Source organism: Nymphalis io, chromosome 4 (assembly GCF_905147045.1).
Source record: "Nymphalis io chromosome 4, ilAglIoxx1.1, whole genome shotgun sequence".
NCBI classification, from domain to species: Eukaryota; Metazoa; Arthropoda; class Insecta; order Lepidoptera; family Nymphalidae; genus Nymphalis; species Nymphalis io.
Window position 1 is genome coordinate 6,404,341 of NC_065891.1, and position 14,476 is coordinate 6,418,816.

The 14,476-nt window shown below is 31.1% G+C and overlaps 1 protein-coding gene across 4 annotated transcripts in view; it reads left to right on the top strand.

Annotated features, from left to right (window-relative positions):
* The window catches only part of LOC126768244 (eye-specific diacylglycerol kinase), a 142,621-nt gene that overhangs the window by 36,646 nt on the left and 91,499 nt on the right, over positions 1 to 14,476 (top strand). For all 4 annotated transcript variants that reach the window (XM_050486245.1, XM_050486246.1, XM_050486247.1 and 1 more), the window contains exon 2: positions 8,972 to 9,140. In XM_050486245.1, the coding sequence (XP_050342202.1) occupies positions 9,051 to 9,140 (90 nt within the window). In that variant the 5' untranslated portion in view covers positions 8,972 to 9,050. The remainder of the gene's footprint in view (positions 1 to 8,971; positions 9,141 to 14,476) is intronic.

A 14,476-nucleotide genomic window follows, 5' to 3' on the forward strand; every position in this document is an offset into this window, starting at 1 on the left:
ATATATTTATGATATGTATGGTATTTTTTACGGCGTAGAAAAATAAAACATTTAGTAAGACTTCTGGGCAAGGGAGGAATCGCTTGGTACGAAGAATAGCAAGAATATTTGAAGAGAAATTATTAGTTCTACACTTAATAATAGAGATAATAGAGCTTGCCACTTTGGACTACAAGCGATTTGTTAGTTATGTGTATGAGTCGAGATGGCCCAGTGGCTAGAACGCGTGAATCTTAACCGATGAACGTGGGTTCAAACCCTGGCAAGCACCTCTGAATTTACATGTGCTTAATTTCTGTTTATAATTCATCTCGTGCTTTTCGGTGAAGGAAAACATCGTGAGGAAACCTGCATATATCTAATTTCATCGAAATCCTGCCACATGTGTATTCCACCAACCCGCACTGGAGCAGCGTGGTGGAATAAGCTCCAAACCTTCTCCTCAAAAAGGGAGAGGAGACCTTAGCCCAGCAATGGGACATTTACAGGCTGTTACTGTGTATGAGTAATTTACATTACTCATTTTCACATGTTTATATGAAATGTACTGGATAAGCATTTGTAATTTATTTTTCCAAAAAATACAATTATTATTCGAGTCTATTTATATTGCAATGTCTTAATACTTAATTTAATAGCAGTAAAAACTCGTACCTCTAGGCAATATTCAATTACATTTTGTATTTGAAACATAAAACATAAGACTGGCTTCGCCCTTCCACATCAATATTTTATATGTACGTTATCTCCACTGAGCTTGACATACGTTCACTTCACAATCCCTGTAGAATTCCTCACGTAAAATCCTGACGAATAGCTGGTCTGGACTCGGGAGAATTCTATTGTAACTTTTATATAAGCATTAACCCCTTTCATAGGCATTTACGAAAAGTTGGCTCAATTATAACATACTCAATGTAATTGTTAAATAAAATCAAGGATTAATTATTACATTCTTGTTAAGTTTAATTCAATTTAATGTAACCATTTTTATTCATTAAATATTTTATTCTTATTCTATAAATGAAACCACGATAAAAAATGTTGCAAATTATCAACAGAAATTTACTCGTAAATTGTTGACGACTTGAATAATTGATAATTAACATTAATACTGAATGCCATTAATATAAATTCAGGTTAAAATTTATCGTCGATTTGATGTCGATATCGATAATAATCTATATCTGAAAAATATATAAAAATCAACGTCTTGATAAACTGACTATCAAACCCTACTTATAAATTAAGCTTAAACTATAAGACAGAGAATTTCAATCTGGATGAGAACTTTCTCTAGATTCTCTGATTTCTCTAGATTTTTAATGAAAACACACTAAAATCTTCAATTTATCTAAATCAAAACGATCAAAGTATCATTATTTTAGCATACCAATATGCTATAAACGTTATCCGTTTTTGGGATTTGACAAATTTTCAGTGCTGAAAACATAAAAAAAAATGAAAATATTAAATAATTTTATTTACTCGCACTTTCAGGGCGAAGCTGCGGGTATTGCTAATGAAGTGAATATTAATATAATGATTAATTGAAAATAACTTGTATCGTTGTGTTTTAGTTTAAAGTGCGGTCGTTTAGTGCAATTAACGGATCAAGGTATATAAACTTCAAAACCTGTAAATTCAAAACCGTGTCACGTTTAACAATATTCTTTTCACATGGAAAAAAAAACGATGAACGAAACGATGGATGGAAACGTTCTGACAATAGTGAAATGTTGTCAAGTAAATAGTGATGTGAGTTTAAATTAATAGTAAATAATGTTGAAAGAGAATTAATAATAAATAAGAATGATTGTTGGAAGATACACATGGGACGAGGTAGCCTTAATAAATTTAAATAGGATGGCAATTCATTCAACGTCAATAAATCATTATTCAGTCGTTTATTAAGGTGTGGATACAAGTAACATAGCTTTATATGAGCTACATTAATCTCTTTTCTCTTTAATCGTTACCAGTAAAAACTTTAAAAAATATGTATAATAACTTAGATTATATAAAGCCCTTCTTCTTTTTTTTTAAGTCACGATTGTCATAAGAAATATCTTTTTATGTAGTATATTTGAAATAATATAGATAATGATTACCAAATTATGGTATATTATAATTTACCGGCACCAGTAACTTTCCTACTTTATACCCGTCCTCAAAGGCACATATTACACGTACTAGGGTATTTTATTGCAACCTTGATACACATATATTTTCGATGATGGTTTTGAACTTTGCCAATATGACACAGTGTTTAAAAGATTACTGTATTAATCCCATTTAATATTTACAATTCATCACGTGCTCGATGTAACGGAGGACACTTGAGTGATGATAATCTGTCATATGAAGTCTGAGTTTACCAACCCGCATTGAAGCAGCATGGTAGAATAAAGGCATTTTAAAGGACCAACGAGAGTGTAGTTAGAATATTATATAATAATATAAAACGAAATTTTCACTTAAAACTAATAATTATCGGTTGCTTTAATCACGTTAATATTAGTTATTAAGACTATAATATATCAAGAAGATTAAGCACCTCTTGTTCGTAGGAAAGGCTTCCTATGACCTCGCATAATATATATTACTTAAGTAGCGCTAACCAGGTTTACCATTTTACCGACGAAGTTTGTAAGTGTAAGTTATACGTACGTTAACGTTAATTATAAGTACTTTACACAAAATTAATTATTGTTGTTAATAAACAAAATATTAAAATTCTTGTAGCTTTAGTAAAACATGAAGGTAAACAGGAATTGAAACTAACATAGCGTATAGCCTAACTAGTTTCGTTCGCGTATTCGTCCGGACCGGGGGGGACGGGACATTTTTACCTATGCGTAATGTTTATTGTAGATCATGAGGTACTGGAATTACATTCCGGATTTAACTTGCAATATTTGTTTGTCTAGGTAATTTTTTTTTATAGAATAAGTAGGCTGACAGCATATGAGCCACATAGATTTAAGTAATACTGCAAACAAATTATGTACATGATTCTTTTGGGTGTCAATAAAAAAAGTATTATTATTATTACTTAACCTACGGATCTAAAATTTTACTTTTTTAATTGTTCTAATGTTAAATTAGTTCTAACCCAACAAACAATTAATAAATGACAATGCATTTTTAGTGTAAGAATGTCTTGATTCTACACCCAGGGTTGTCTCCAGACGAAGGAACTACTCAACGGTTAACAGTACAGATACGACGTTTCGTATAAAATATTTAATTATAGCCTGTTCTAAGTTTCACCATGAAAGCACTTTGGGTTAGCTCCCGACGAGCAAATTCCTTAACGGTTAACAGCATAGTCACGAAATTTTGTATACGCATTCAATTGTGATAACCAGTAATAAGTTCTATAATGATATAGCTACTGCACTGAAGGTTGGCTTGCAACAAGGGGAACTGTTATACGATCAATAGCAGAGACACAACATTTTGTATACACATTCAATTGTGATGGTACGTTTTAAACTAAGATTGTGTTCACGTTGTTCATTCCAAACATCTGTAATTATCGGCAAAACATAATCACGGTGCTGATGAACGTAGAATGTTGCAAATTATATTAGGCTGGGCTTGCACGGTACACAGAATGAAAGGAAGTACAGACTCTCGAAGTTTTTCTTGGTGCTGGGCAAGCCCATGTTGCATATTTATATATTATGTATATTAAGAAACTAAATTCGCCATATTAAAGTAGTATATCAACAGGCAAACTACAGTACAAACAATGATGCATTCATTGAAATGAAAGGACACAGAAACATGCTTTGCGAAAGCACAATAATAAATAAATAAATGGATAGTAAAAAAACATTTTTTCACAAACAACTTTTATTTAAATATTCAAAAAACGAGAAAATAAACATTGTATTAAATAAAACCCGCCATTTTGTTACAATTTTAAATTTTATACGAAATAAAAGCTTGTTGCGAGGTATTCCTATCATTTTTTTTTATTAAAAGGATATTAATTTCTACTTTTAATTAAAACTTGTGTCATGGAGTATGCATTTTTAGAACTCTTGCTTATTGGTTTTAAAAAACGAAGTACAGTACAGTTCGTAAATGCTTCACGGCTGGACAAAAAGGTTTAAAGCTTGTTGCACTCCGCTGCTTCATGCAAGTAAATAATATGAAATATTCAATAATGATGTTCTACATTAACACTAGATTTCGTCAGCGGTTTCACCCGCGTTTTAGCGGGTGAAACTGCCGGGGGTGGCGGTTACCAGGTGTTAGTTATAATAATAATATAAGATTGCTTCATACCGAATTTCATCAAATTGGGTTCAGTTTAGTCGTGAAAACAAACCGCAAACCGACAAAAACAAACCAAACCAACAAAGTTACTTTCACATTTATGATATTAGTATAAAGTATGTAGATTATATATGTATAGAGTATCTATGTTTTCGTTGCATTTTTTATGTATTCTATGTCTTGGCAGTCGGAACTGTTGAAATTTTATTTATAAAACTTTGAAAAAAAAAGTAAAATAAAGTAGATTCTTTCTTTGTAAAATTACATAGAGAGTATTTTAAAGGAACTAAAATAGACATTATGTCATATCCTAACGACAAAATATTCAAGTATTCTGACTCTAGTGTGTTACGTTCGTTAGTGCCTCATATTTTATGCGATCTTCTCTTCTATTCACTACTAGAGTAGACAAATTTCGTTTTTAATTGCTCCTGCAATTAGTGTAGAATTTTCCGGTAAAAATTATGTACTTGGAAACTTTGAGATTTTATGCCACTCACAAATTATTTTATTTAGCCGTGATCTTTATCGCTTCATATAAATATCAGGTAGATTTTTATAAAAATAACAAGAAGGTATATATTATTTACAAAGTCGAATATATCCAGGTGTGCTGAAACGGATAATAATCGACGTCGTTACTTTTAAGCAGAAATACGTGAACCATACATAAAAGTCTAGGTTCCAAGAAGTTTCGCATTTATGTCATGTATCAATTATTTATAAAATATAAACCTTTGGTCTGCCATTATTCTCACCTTCTATAAATACTATAAATGTATATATATATATATATGAGTGTGTGTGTAATTTAGCCTATGAATTATGGCAGGGTATATCTACTATATATATATATATATATATATATATATATATATATATATATATATATATATATATATATATATATAATAGATATAGCTTATACCCTGCTTATTTTAGATCACACGTAGACGAAGTCGCGGCCAGAAGCTAGTGTAATATAATATAAATAATCTGTATATACAACAAATTTGTAATAATATTTTAACCTTTTTTTGACGAGATGTACAAAGGCTTTGTTATCATTAAAGACAATCTACAAAGGTTTATATTCTACTTTCTAAGTCAATATTAATCTGATTTTGGAGGGCTTATAAAAAGTACACTCGATTATTATCTATCTATCCTAAGCTTGGAGTCAATATTAATTTTTTGGAAAAATAGATAAGAAAACACAAATCCTTACCGAACAGTTTTTTTGTTTTTTGGAATTATGTGTCTACCTTTGTAAGAGAACATTTAAAAATGTATTCACTCGTTTATATTTTTCACTTAAACAGTAAAAGGAAAATACTTACTCATTTCAAAGCAAACGTTTTCTTAATCTCTTACATTGTTACAAAATGTTAGCAAAGATTTTATTTAATTGTTCAAGCCCCGAGGGAGATGTGTGCTAAAGTTTTATTTTAGAATTGAGTCTCTTTACGCAAGGAATTCCAGTTAAAACAAAATACGTCGCATTTTTTATCATGGCAAATGTGTTTTGTCACAGTTAAAGTAACTAGTCAGCTCTTTGAATGAATATTGACACGAGCCAAATAAAAGATTAATCATTGTGACAAAGAGAATTATAATAATAATAATTATTTATTTATTCAAGTAACAAAGTCTTGTCATATACAAAATTACAAAAAATAAAATAAAATAAACACTACTATCTACTACTTACACAATGTACTGGTCCAGCTGAAACTTTACAACAGCGGTTTATAAATATACAGTCTAGTCTCTTAGCAACCATGATTAGAATTTTGTTTGAGCTGGCCCGCACCCTGTGAACCAAGGATGCACGCTTTTTTCGCATTAATGCGTAAAAACAGTCTATATTCGCTTCAGCAAACATCCCTGAAGCACTACAAGAGCGAGGCAACCCCATCAGCAATCTAAAGGCGTTATTGTACTGGACACGAAGAGAATTGTATGATTTTAATTTATAATTAGCCCACAAACTACATGTATAAAAAGAGGTACGGTAAGCGCGGAATAATGTTTTTTACAGCCCTTGACGCACGCGCAAATCTTCTGACAATCATTTTAGCTTTTATTGACAATGCTCTCCTCTCCCTTTCAATGTCATTATCATTCTTGAGACTGGTGGTTAGTATATGTCCAAGGTATTTAAATTGGAAAAATTGAGTCAAGCTTTTACTTACAGACAATTTTTAATAAAATATTCTAAGAATGCAGGTTTTAGGATTTTGAACACCGATATGTCTCCCTCTGTCATCAACGATTTGACATTTAAAAGAAAAAAAGCAACCTGCAAAGTACAACGTTTAATAAACGGCAATATTGAAATCAAACTGCTTGAGTGTAGTTCTAAATTTAATAAAAAAAAATATAAAGAAATAATTTAAACTTCCAAAGACATGAAAATAAAATCAATCACAGCAAATTAAAACTTATTTTATATAAGTCTTACTTTTTTAGAGTCGAAAAATCAAAGTTTATAATTCTTTAACCATACTGAGTAGATTTAATTGAAATATGGTTTGATTTATTAAAAAGTATTACAAGGAAATGGGAATTGCTTCATATACTTGAAGAACTTTCGTGAATTACGAGCTTGTTTTTTTCAAATATCAAGATTAAAATATCGCCATCTTGGTTAATAAATGCGATAAAAATTTCGAAAAATTTGATTAGTGTCGCATTTATTTCCTTTCATATGTATGATTACATTATTTTTTCTTCGGAAAAAAATTACCTACAGGTTGGTGAGTAACGGCTCTTAATTACATCAGGTCATGCATAATATGGAATTTACCATATAACATTAGCAGTAACACGCGATGCTTATTATAACTAAAATGAATATCCAATTCGTTATAATAATAATAAGTGTGTTTAGGCTAAAACGGACTAAATGAGCTTGCGACTAGCTGATATGCTCTATTCTTCATCTCTTTTTAAATAACAATTTATCGTAAAAATTAATATTTATTTTAAGACTGTAATTTTAAACGTTTAACTATATACGATGTTGGTATAGAATAATAAAATGCTTAACATCGCCATTAAATTTACGTGTATTTACAAATCACCTTCAACCTTACTTGCTTTTAATGAGAGTCATATTAAATTGTACTTTTAGCGTTTTACCTTATTAAGTATAAATTACACCTTACAGTAACAGTACAGTAACAGCCTGTAAATGTCCCACTGCTGGGCTAAGGCCTCCTCTCCCTTTTTTGAGTGGTGGAATAAGCTCCAAACCTTCTCCTCAAATTACACCTTAGTTACGGCTTAAACATAAAAGTTATGTTGACTTAATTCTAAATATGATTAATATACTAGGTTTATCTATTTTGCGTACACTGTATGCTAAGATTCTATTAAATTAAAAATATTCTTGTAATTTTCGTATCGTTAGTATAGCTTAAAATTTTGGGTAAGTATGTAATATAATTATAAATCTTAAATACATATCCAATATTAAAGTAATATAAATATGAGCGGAAAATCGAGTAAAAAATATGAGTATCAACATATTATATTAATGAATATAAGTAAGATGAGAATTTTAATGGTAGAATTTCTTTCTAATAAGTGAAAGTTGTACTTCAACATTTACGGTAGTTGAGGGTGGCTTGTTAAGTTACAAGTTATGAAATCCTGGGTTCAACCAATAGAATAGCAGGGGATTTGCCAAAACCCTCAAGTAGCAGCCCGGAGTTGTGAAGTATGCAGTGCTACCTACCAACCAACAACAACAACAACAACAACCTATGCGTCGGAAATCAGACCAAGCCGTTGATCCTGCACCTTTTTACTGACAGACTGTGAGAATACGCCGACACTGGTGCACTATATCTCTTGCAGCAGTTGGCTAATGAACAGAAGATTACAATAAAATATAATAAACAAAACCCATTTAAATATTACTTTTTAAAAATATTACAAAATCAAAGAAAAACACGTTTGTTTTATCTATAAAGAAACAATAGTATGTAGCTGTATTTTAAAATTATTTTCGTCCAATTGCGTAATACTTTTTGTAGACAATTTAACTTGTATAACTGAAGGTGAAAAATCGATCAATCATTTCTCTTCGCACTTTTAGACTAAATGAAAATTGCCTCGATTTGTCGCAGTCGTGAAAAATTCCGGTAAAAATTCGTACCAATTTTATCTTTTCCATATTCAGGTGACTTGTTGAAGTAAATAGCTCAGGGTAGGAAAAGTTATGAATATTTTACGTTGATTGTCCTCGCAACATGCGTGACTTATACAACTTTTAGTTTCACATTCATCATATTATTGTATGCATAAAATATTTCAGATATTTACAGCAAAAAAGGAAACAAGAGTGTTAACGTTTGGAGTTTTGTACTTTTTACCGTTGATCATATGATAATTGAATTCGAACATCGTGGCAGTGATCAGTTTTATTTGATATTAAAATATTTAATGAATATAATTAGAAATGAATTTGTTCGTTTAATATGAATTAATTTGTTTAGAAAGTAAATGATGTAGGTATAGTAGTTTGACCTATAATGATTATTGTTTTTATTATTACTATAGTACTTGAAGCTAGTTGAGAATGAAGTAATATTAGATGTACATTTTTTAAAGCTAAATAAATAACAATTCATTTTATATATCATAATTTTCAATGATCTGTGGTATGTAACAGCGGTGTTGAGAGTGGCTCGCGGAGCGGGCGGCGGGGCGGGCCCGCGAGATGAGCGGCGCTGCAGCCCGCCCCGCCCGCCATGCAGCGACTGCGAACCACCTTCAAGCGTTCCCGTACACCGACTCCCCAGGACATGAAGACGCAGAGCAGCCTTGAAGTGCCCAAGCAGGTGAATTTATAAAATCTTTCAAATATATTGCGTACCTAAACTATGAAAACTGTCTCTATCAAAATCGTGATGGTTTCGAACCCATTATGATCTTAATAGATATAAGATAGCGACCATGGAAAATTCAATGTATGGGATTAGGAGGCAAAACTTATTCATAGTTATAATTCTACTATAAGAAACATTCAAGTTTCCCTCTCTCACCTCTATTTCTACACCTTTTCATTACCCAAATCACATCATTATATAATTTTTTCAAGTAGGCTGTTATAAGAACTTATGAATTGTTATTTTACAACATTATATTAAATGTAAAGCTATCACCGGTTCCCCCTTCCTTCTTAAGTCCACGCGAGCTGGTTCTCGATGTCACCGCCTAACTGTGACATCAATTCCATCGCGCACAAAGAAATTTGGCAACTCCTTTCTTTGTCGCACTACCAAAAAATGGAATTCCTTACCAGCTCACGTGTTCCCCTCCTCTTACAACCCGGGTTCCTTCAAACGAGGCGTGAAGAGGCATCTTGCGGGCCGGCAAGGCGAAGGCGGCTAGTGCACAACGTTTTTCCCGTCTGTACTGGCCGTCGTCGCGTTTGGATTTTACTACCACTTACCATCAGGTGGAGTAGAGACATTTGCCATCCCGGGGCATATAAAAAAAAATGTAGATTCTACCGAGAAAAATCGACAACAAACTTAGTGGTTACTCTTTTCCTACATTTCAAATAAGGGAATTCAATCAAATACATATTATTTAGATATTTAAATTGATATATATTCTTTCTAAAAGTTAACAACTACTAACTTAACGCTTTTTTATAATTTTGTATTATGTTTTTTTAACAAACGATTTAAATTAATTAATCAGCAAAGTTAAAAATATCTGCGGATTTTTTTTTTAAAACAAATATTTTGCCATAGGAAGGATTTATTACCTTTTCGGAGTAAGAAACATGGCGTCAATAGCTTATTCTTACTTCTTGTAATCATAGATATAGTGACTATCACTAATTCTATGATTATGTTATTATATGAATATTCATAATATTGTTGTAAATATATTGTAACGCAACTGTAAGTATTCCTACTTTATTAAAAATATCCCAAAAGAATTCTCGAGCTACAAGATTCTATTTATAATCTTTTGTCAATATCAGTTGTCAATATCACTTATTTATCTAACATTTCTAACCGCGTATGGAGCTGAGTCTTCCTATTATAGATGATCAGTGATGGTTCCACTGAAGTTTCGAATCTAATGTGATTCCTAAAAACACTGTAGCTTGGGTAACATTAAGATCAGTGTAGTACTGATTGTGTTTTAATGATAAATTATAATTGGCAATGTAACGAAAGGTTAATGATGATGTTCTCGGCCACGGCAGTCAATCTTAAGGGAGTCTGGCCATCTGTGTTGAAAATATTATAGTGCACAAGTGTTTGTGCAAACACAGGTGCAATCTCTATTCGCTTACTCTCATAACACAACCAGGACACAACCGCATAGAGTTAAGGTGGAGGACCAACGGGGAGGGAAGTGTACACACTTCCAACTACCAGACTCCAAGCTGCTAGTAAGAAATTTTCGACATATTTACCCAATAACTTTTTATCAGTCAGAATGGTTAATATTTCTTACAGTAACAATGTGAACATCACCGCCCGATGACACTTAAAATCAGGTGGTCTATTTGCTCGTCCGCCTACCTATATTATTTTTAAAAAAACTTAATTTCATTCATGAAAACTTGTTGAACTCTTTGACTTTTAAGTATGAAGCAATGAGATCAAGAGCTTTAACTTTAGTACCGTACATAGCTTATATAGCTTATATAGAAACGTTGCGTTTCGCTTCGCTTTAACAACGCACTTGTTAATAAAATATTCTCCTATTATTATTATAGGTATGACTTCCTTCTTAGATTGGTTTTGAGAAATGAATTTTATATCGCCATTTTTCTGTAGTCTTACAAATATATATAAGCTAAAACCGTATACTCGTATAAATTGTGCTAAATGCATTCGTTCATATCGATTTTCTATATTTGTACAACATGACTGGACCTTATAGATTCACATTTATCTGAACGTAAATATTAGTCGAGAAACATGCATTTGACATCTAACTAACCTTAAATAAGGTCTAAGTAAATTATTTGATTAAAATGGTACAAAAGTGTACAATATTTAAGTAGGTACATTTTTTTTGAATTTACAATTTCGATGACAATAAATATTATTAAATTTCGGTTTAATCTTTATCATAAAGGTATATAATTTATTTTGTATTAAATAAAATAAAACATCGGTACACATATTTTTTCTCAATATATTTTAAAGGATTTATGCATTAAAGAATTTTACACTCGGCAATCCAGTAATTAATTGTTCTGGGACCAAATATCAAAATTTTGTTTTGCTGTGTTTAATTGGTTTCGGTTTGAATAGTGATCGAGCCAATGTAATTACAAACACAAAAGGCATAACATCTCAGATACAATGGTTTGGAACATATTGTATAAATAGTTGTTCATGCTTTATTTAATTTTGTACATTGCACACTGGTAAAATGTTTTCATGCTTCTATTTTTAAAGTACAAATAATTTCATACAAAGTTATCCCACCCCATCCATTTCTCTCCTCAAAGTAAAAATTTGCAAAAATCCTTCAGACAGATTAAGAATTAATGTTATGTGAATTAATTATTGTGACAAGCTTTTCGATGTAATCGGGTAATATGTAAGTCATGCTACTGAAGATAATATAGGACATATTCTTTTATATTCTATACGCAAATATTATTGTCATTAGGTACAGCGCTATGTCATATCTTGTCTGTATCTAGCGGCTGTCTCGCGCTGCTTTGTCTAACTTATCGTACGAACTTTCCATTCTTTTCAAAGATATTTTAATATTTCCGAGATTGCTGCTTAAAATTGCATTTTAAAAAATTCGAATTTATGTTAAAGAAATGTCAATATTGTAATAAGATATATAGAAATATCTTGACGATCGTATATCATAAAAGATTTAATATTATATTTTTCCTTTTTTATATATTCTTCGATGTCTCTTGTTTCTTCGAAATCTTTTGTTTAATAATTAATTATACATAGATATAGATTGAGACCAAATCATTCCCTCGCACATATGATATAAAATTCCTAAAGCCAGGCATTCTGCTAAAAAGGTATGCATTTTTTTTGCAGTTGGATAATCTGCGTAGCCTATCTGTATACCTATCTAAGCAAAATATTCAGTAGATATAATTTGTATGGCAGAACAACGTTTGTTGGGTTATCTCAGTTTTATAATTTAGTAGATATCTGTGTAGAGATACCTGTGTAGCGAGCCTAGAAAGTTCCTGCTCGAAAAACTTTGAATTAAGATTGACGGCGATGATTAAAACTATCATTATCTTTTTGTCTTGGGTTATTTGTATACAAATTACATTAATGATTTATTTATTTTAAGGAACAGCCAGCTAGCTTGGGATTTAAAAATAATACTAATCAATCTATCCAAATACAGAATAAAGGAAAATGAAGATCAGATCTAACACAACTTGAATCAAAAGAGATTATTACCATTTACTAGCTAACCCGACAAACGTTGTTCTGCCATACAAATTATATCTACAGAATATTTTGGTTTTTAAATAAAAAGTAACGAATTTATTGTGTGTGGGGACGCGATCTATGTAAGAAATAGGAATAAAACGATGACCGCCGATAAAAACAAAAAAACACCAACTATTCATTTCCCTATTCAATATATTTCGTTAATGTAATGAACATATTCATTGTTTGATTAAAAGTTAAATGTAAAGTGAAAAAAAGAAATATATTTTTATCCTAAAGTAGTTAATTAATTTCGAAGAGCAATTGAGTGTACGATATATTTTGTCAGTCCGTCTTTAGCCAACACAAATAAGCTCGATGGTTTGCCCACCCGAGAATATACATACATGCCACGTATAATTGTCCATGCGCTAAATATGGTGTGCCCAAATCTAAGCCACAAACGGACATCGTTTGGCCTTGTGACTTATTGATTGTCATTGCGAATCGAATCTGTACTGGCCGTCGTCGCGTTTGGACTCTACTACCACTTACCATCAGGTGGAGTAGAGACATTTGCCATTCCGGGGCATATAAAAAAAAAAAAGGAAGTCTAATTATATAAATTATATATATATGCCTTGGTCTTAAAGAAAAGATGTAATTTAACCCAAGTAATAGTTTTATACAAGTCTATTAGGAAAGTTAAACTGACGGCAAAAATGGTAACAATATTTTAAAACGGAAACAAAATGATAAATCTATATTATTTTTAAATTTATAAGAAAACTCAAATTAATTGCTTGATAATGTCAGAAAATGTTGCGGTTTCAATTCTCTTTCATAAATTTTTCATGCCTCACTTCGTAAGTTATTAAACCATTTTTTTGCTTCGCGAATCATGTTATTAAATCGCAACAGTATATATATATTTTGATTTCTGCGTACATATCGCATGAAATGAAAATTGAAATAACCAATATTCGAGTAATCAACCTTTGTAATAGGATATTTGATGATTCAAATTTAAATAACACCGAAATGTGTAATTTAGATAAAATAATAACTAAATCTTCGATGAAGTCACCTAGTATACACTTTAAAAAATCGTGTCAACGATGTTTTTTGAAGTCGACTAAAAATTATAGAAAATATAAGTACCTTACACAAAACAGCATATGTTACAAGTCAAATACTAGCTGAAGGTACAGCTATCTTATCTTATTGTTTTTCCGAGTTTCTTAAAAAAGTCTTAGTAAAGGAGAAATTGAAAAAATCAGAAAGTCCAATGGAGTTGTCGATATAGGCCATCGATTCGATACAACCGATCGAATCAAACTGACTTAAATTATTTCCAGTGAAATTCTATGTGGATTTTAGTGAATTCTGAAAAAGTTGTAACCAATGAATCAGTTTACTTATTTTAATTAATACCTTGACGTAAATTAGACCTTCATTTGAAATTACCAATATTTCTGTATAAATCTAATATAAATAATAATTTTTATTCACATTGATAACGATGTTAAGGTATATAAAGAAAGAAGCTCCAGAATATTATTTTAAATTAAACTAGACATAGTATGTTTCGCACTAAGTCTCTTTACGGTACTATTGTTTCATAACTCGTCCCATTAACTAGAATCTATTTGAGTGTAACATTTTGCGCCGTGAGGTTCAACTTTAACCTTCTCCCAGTCAACCGTTTTCTCTATGAGATTTTTTAAATTATTCTATCAACGAGGTTATTGATTCCAAATTGTACGAAATAAGCC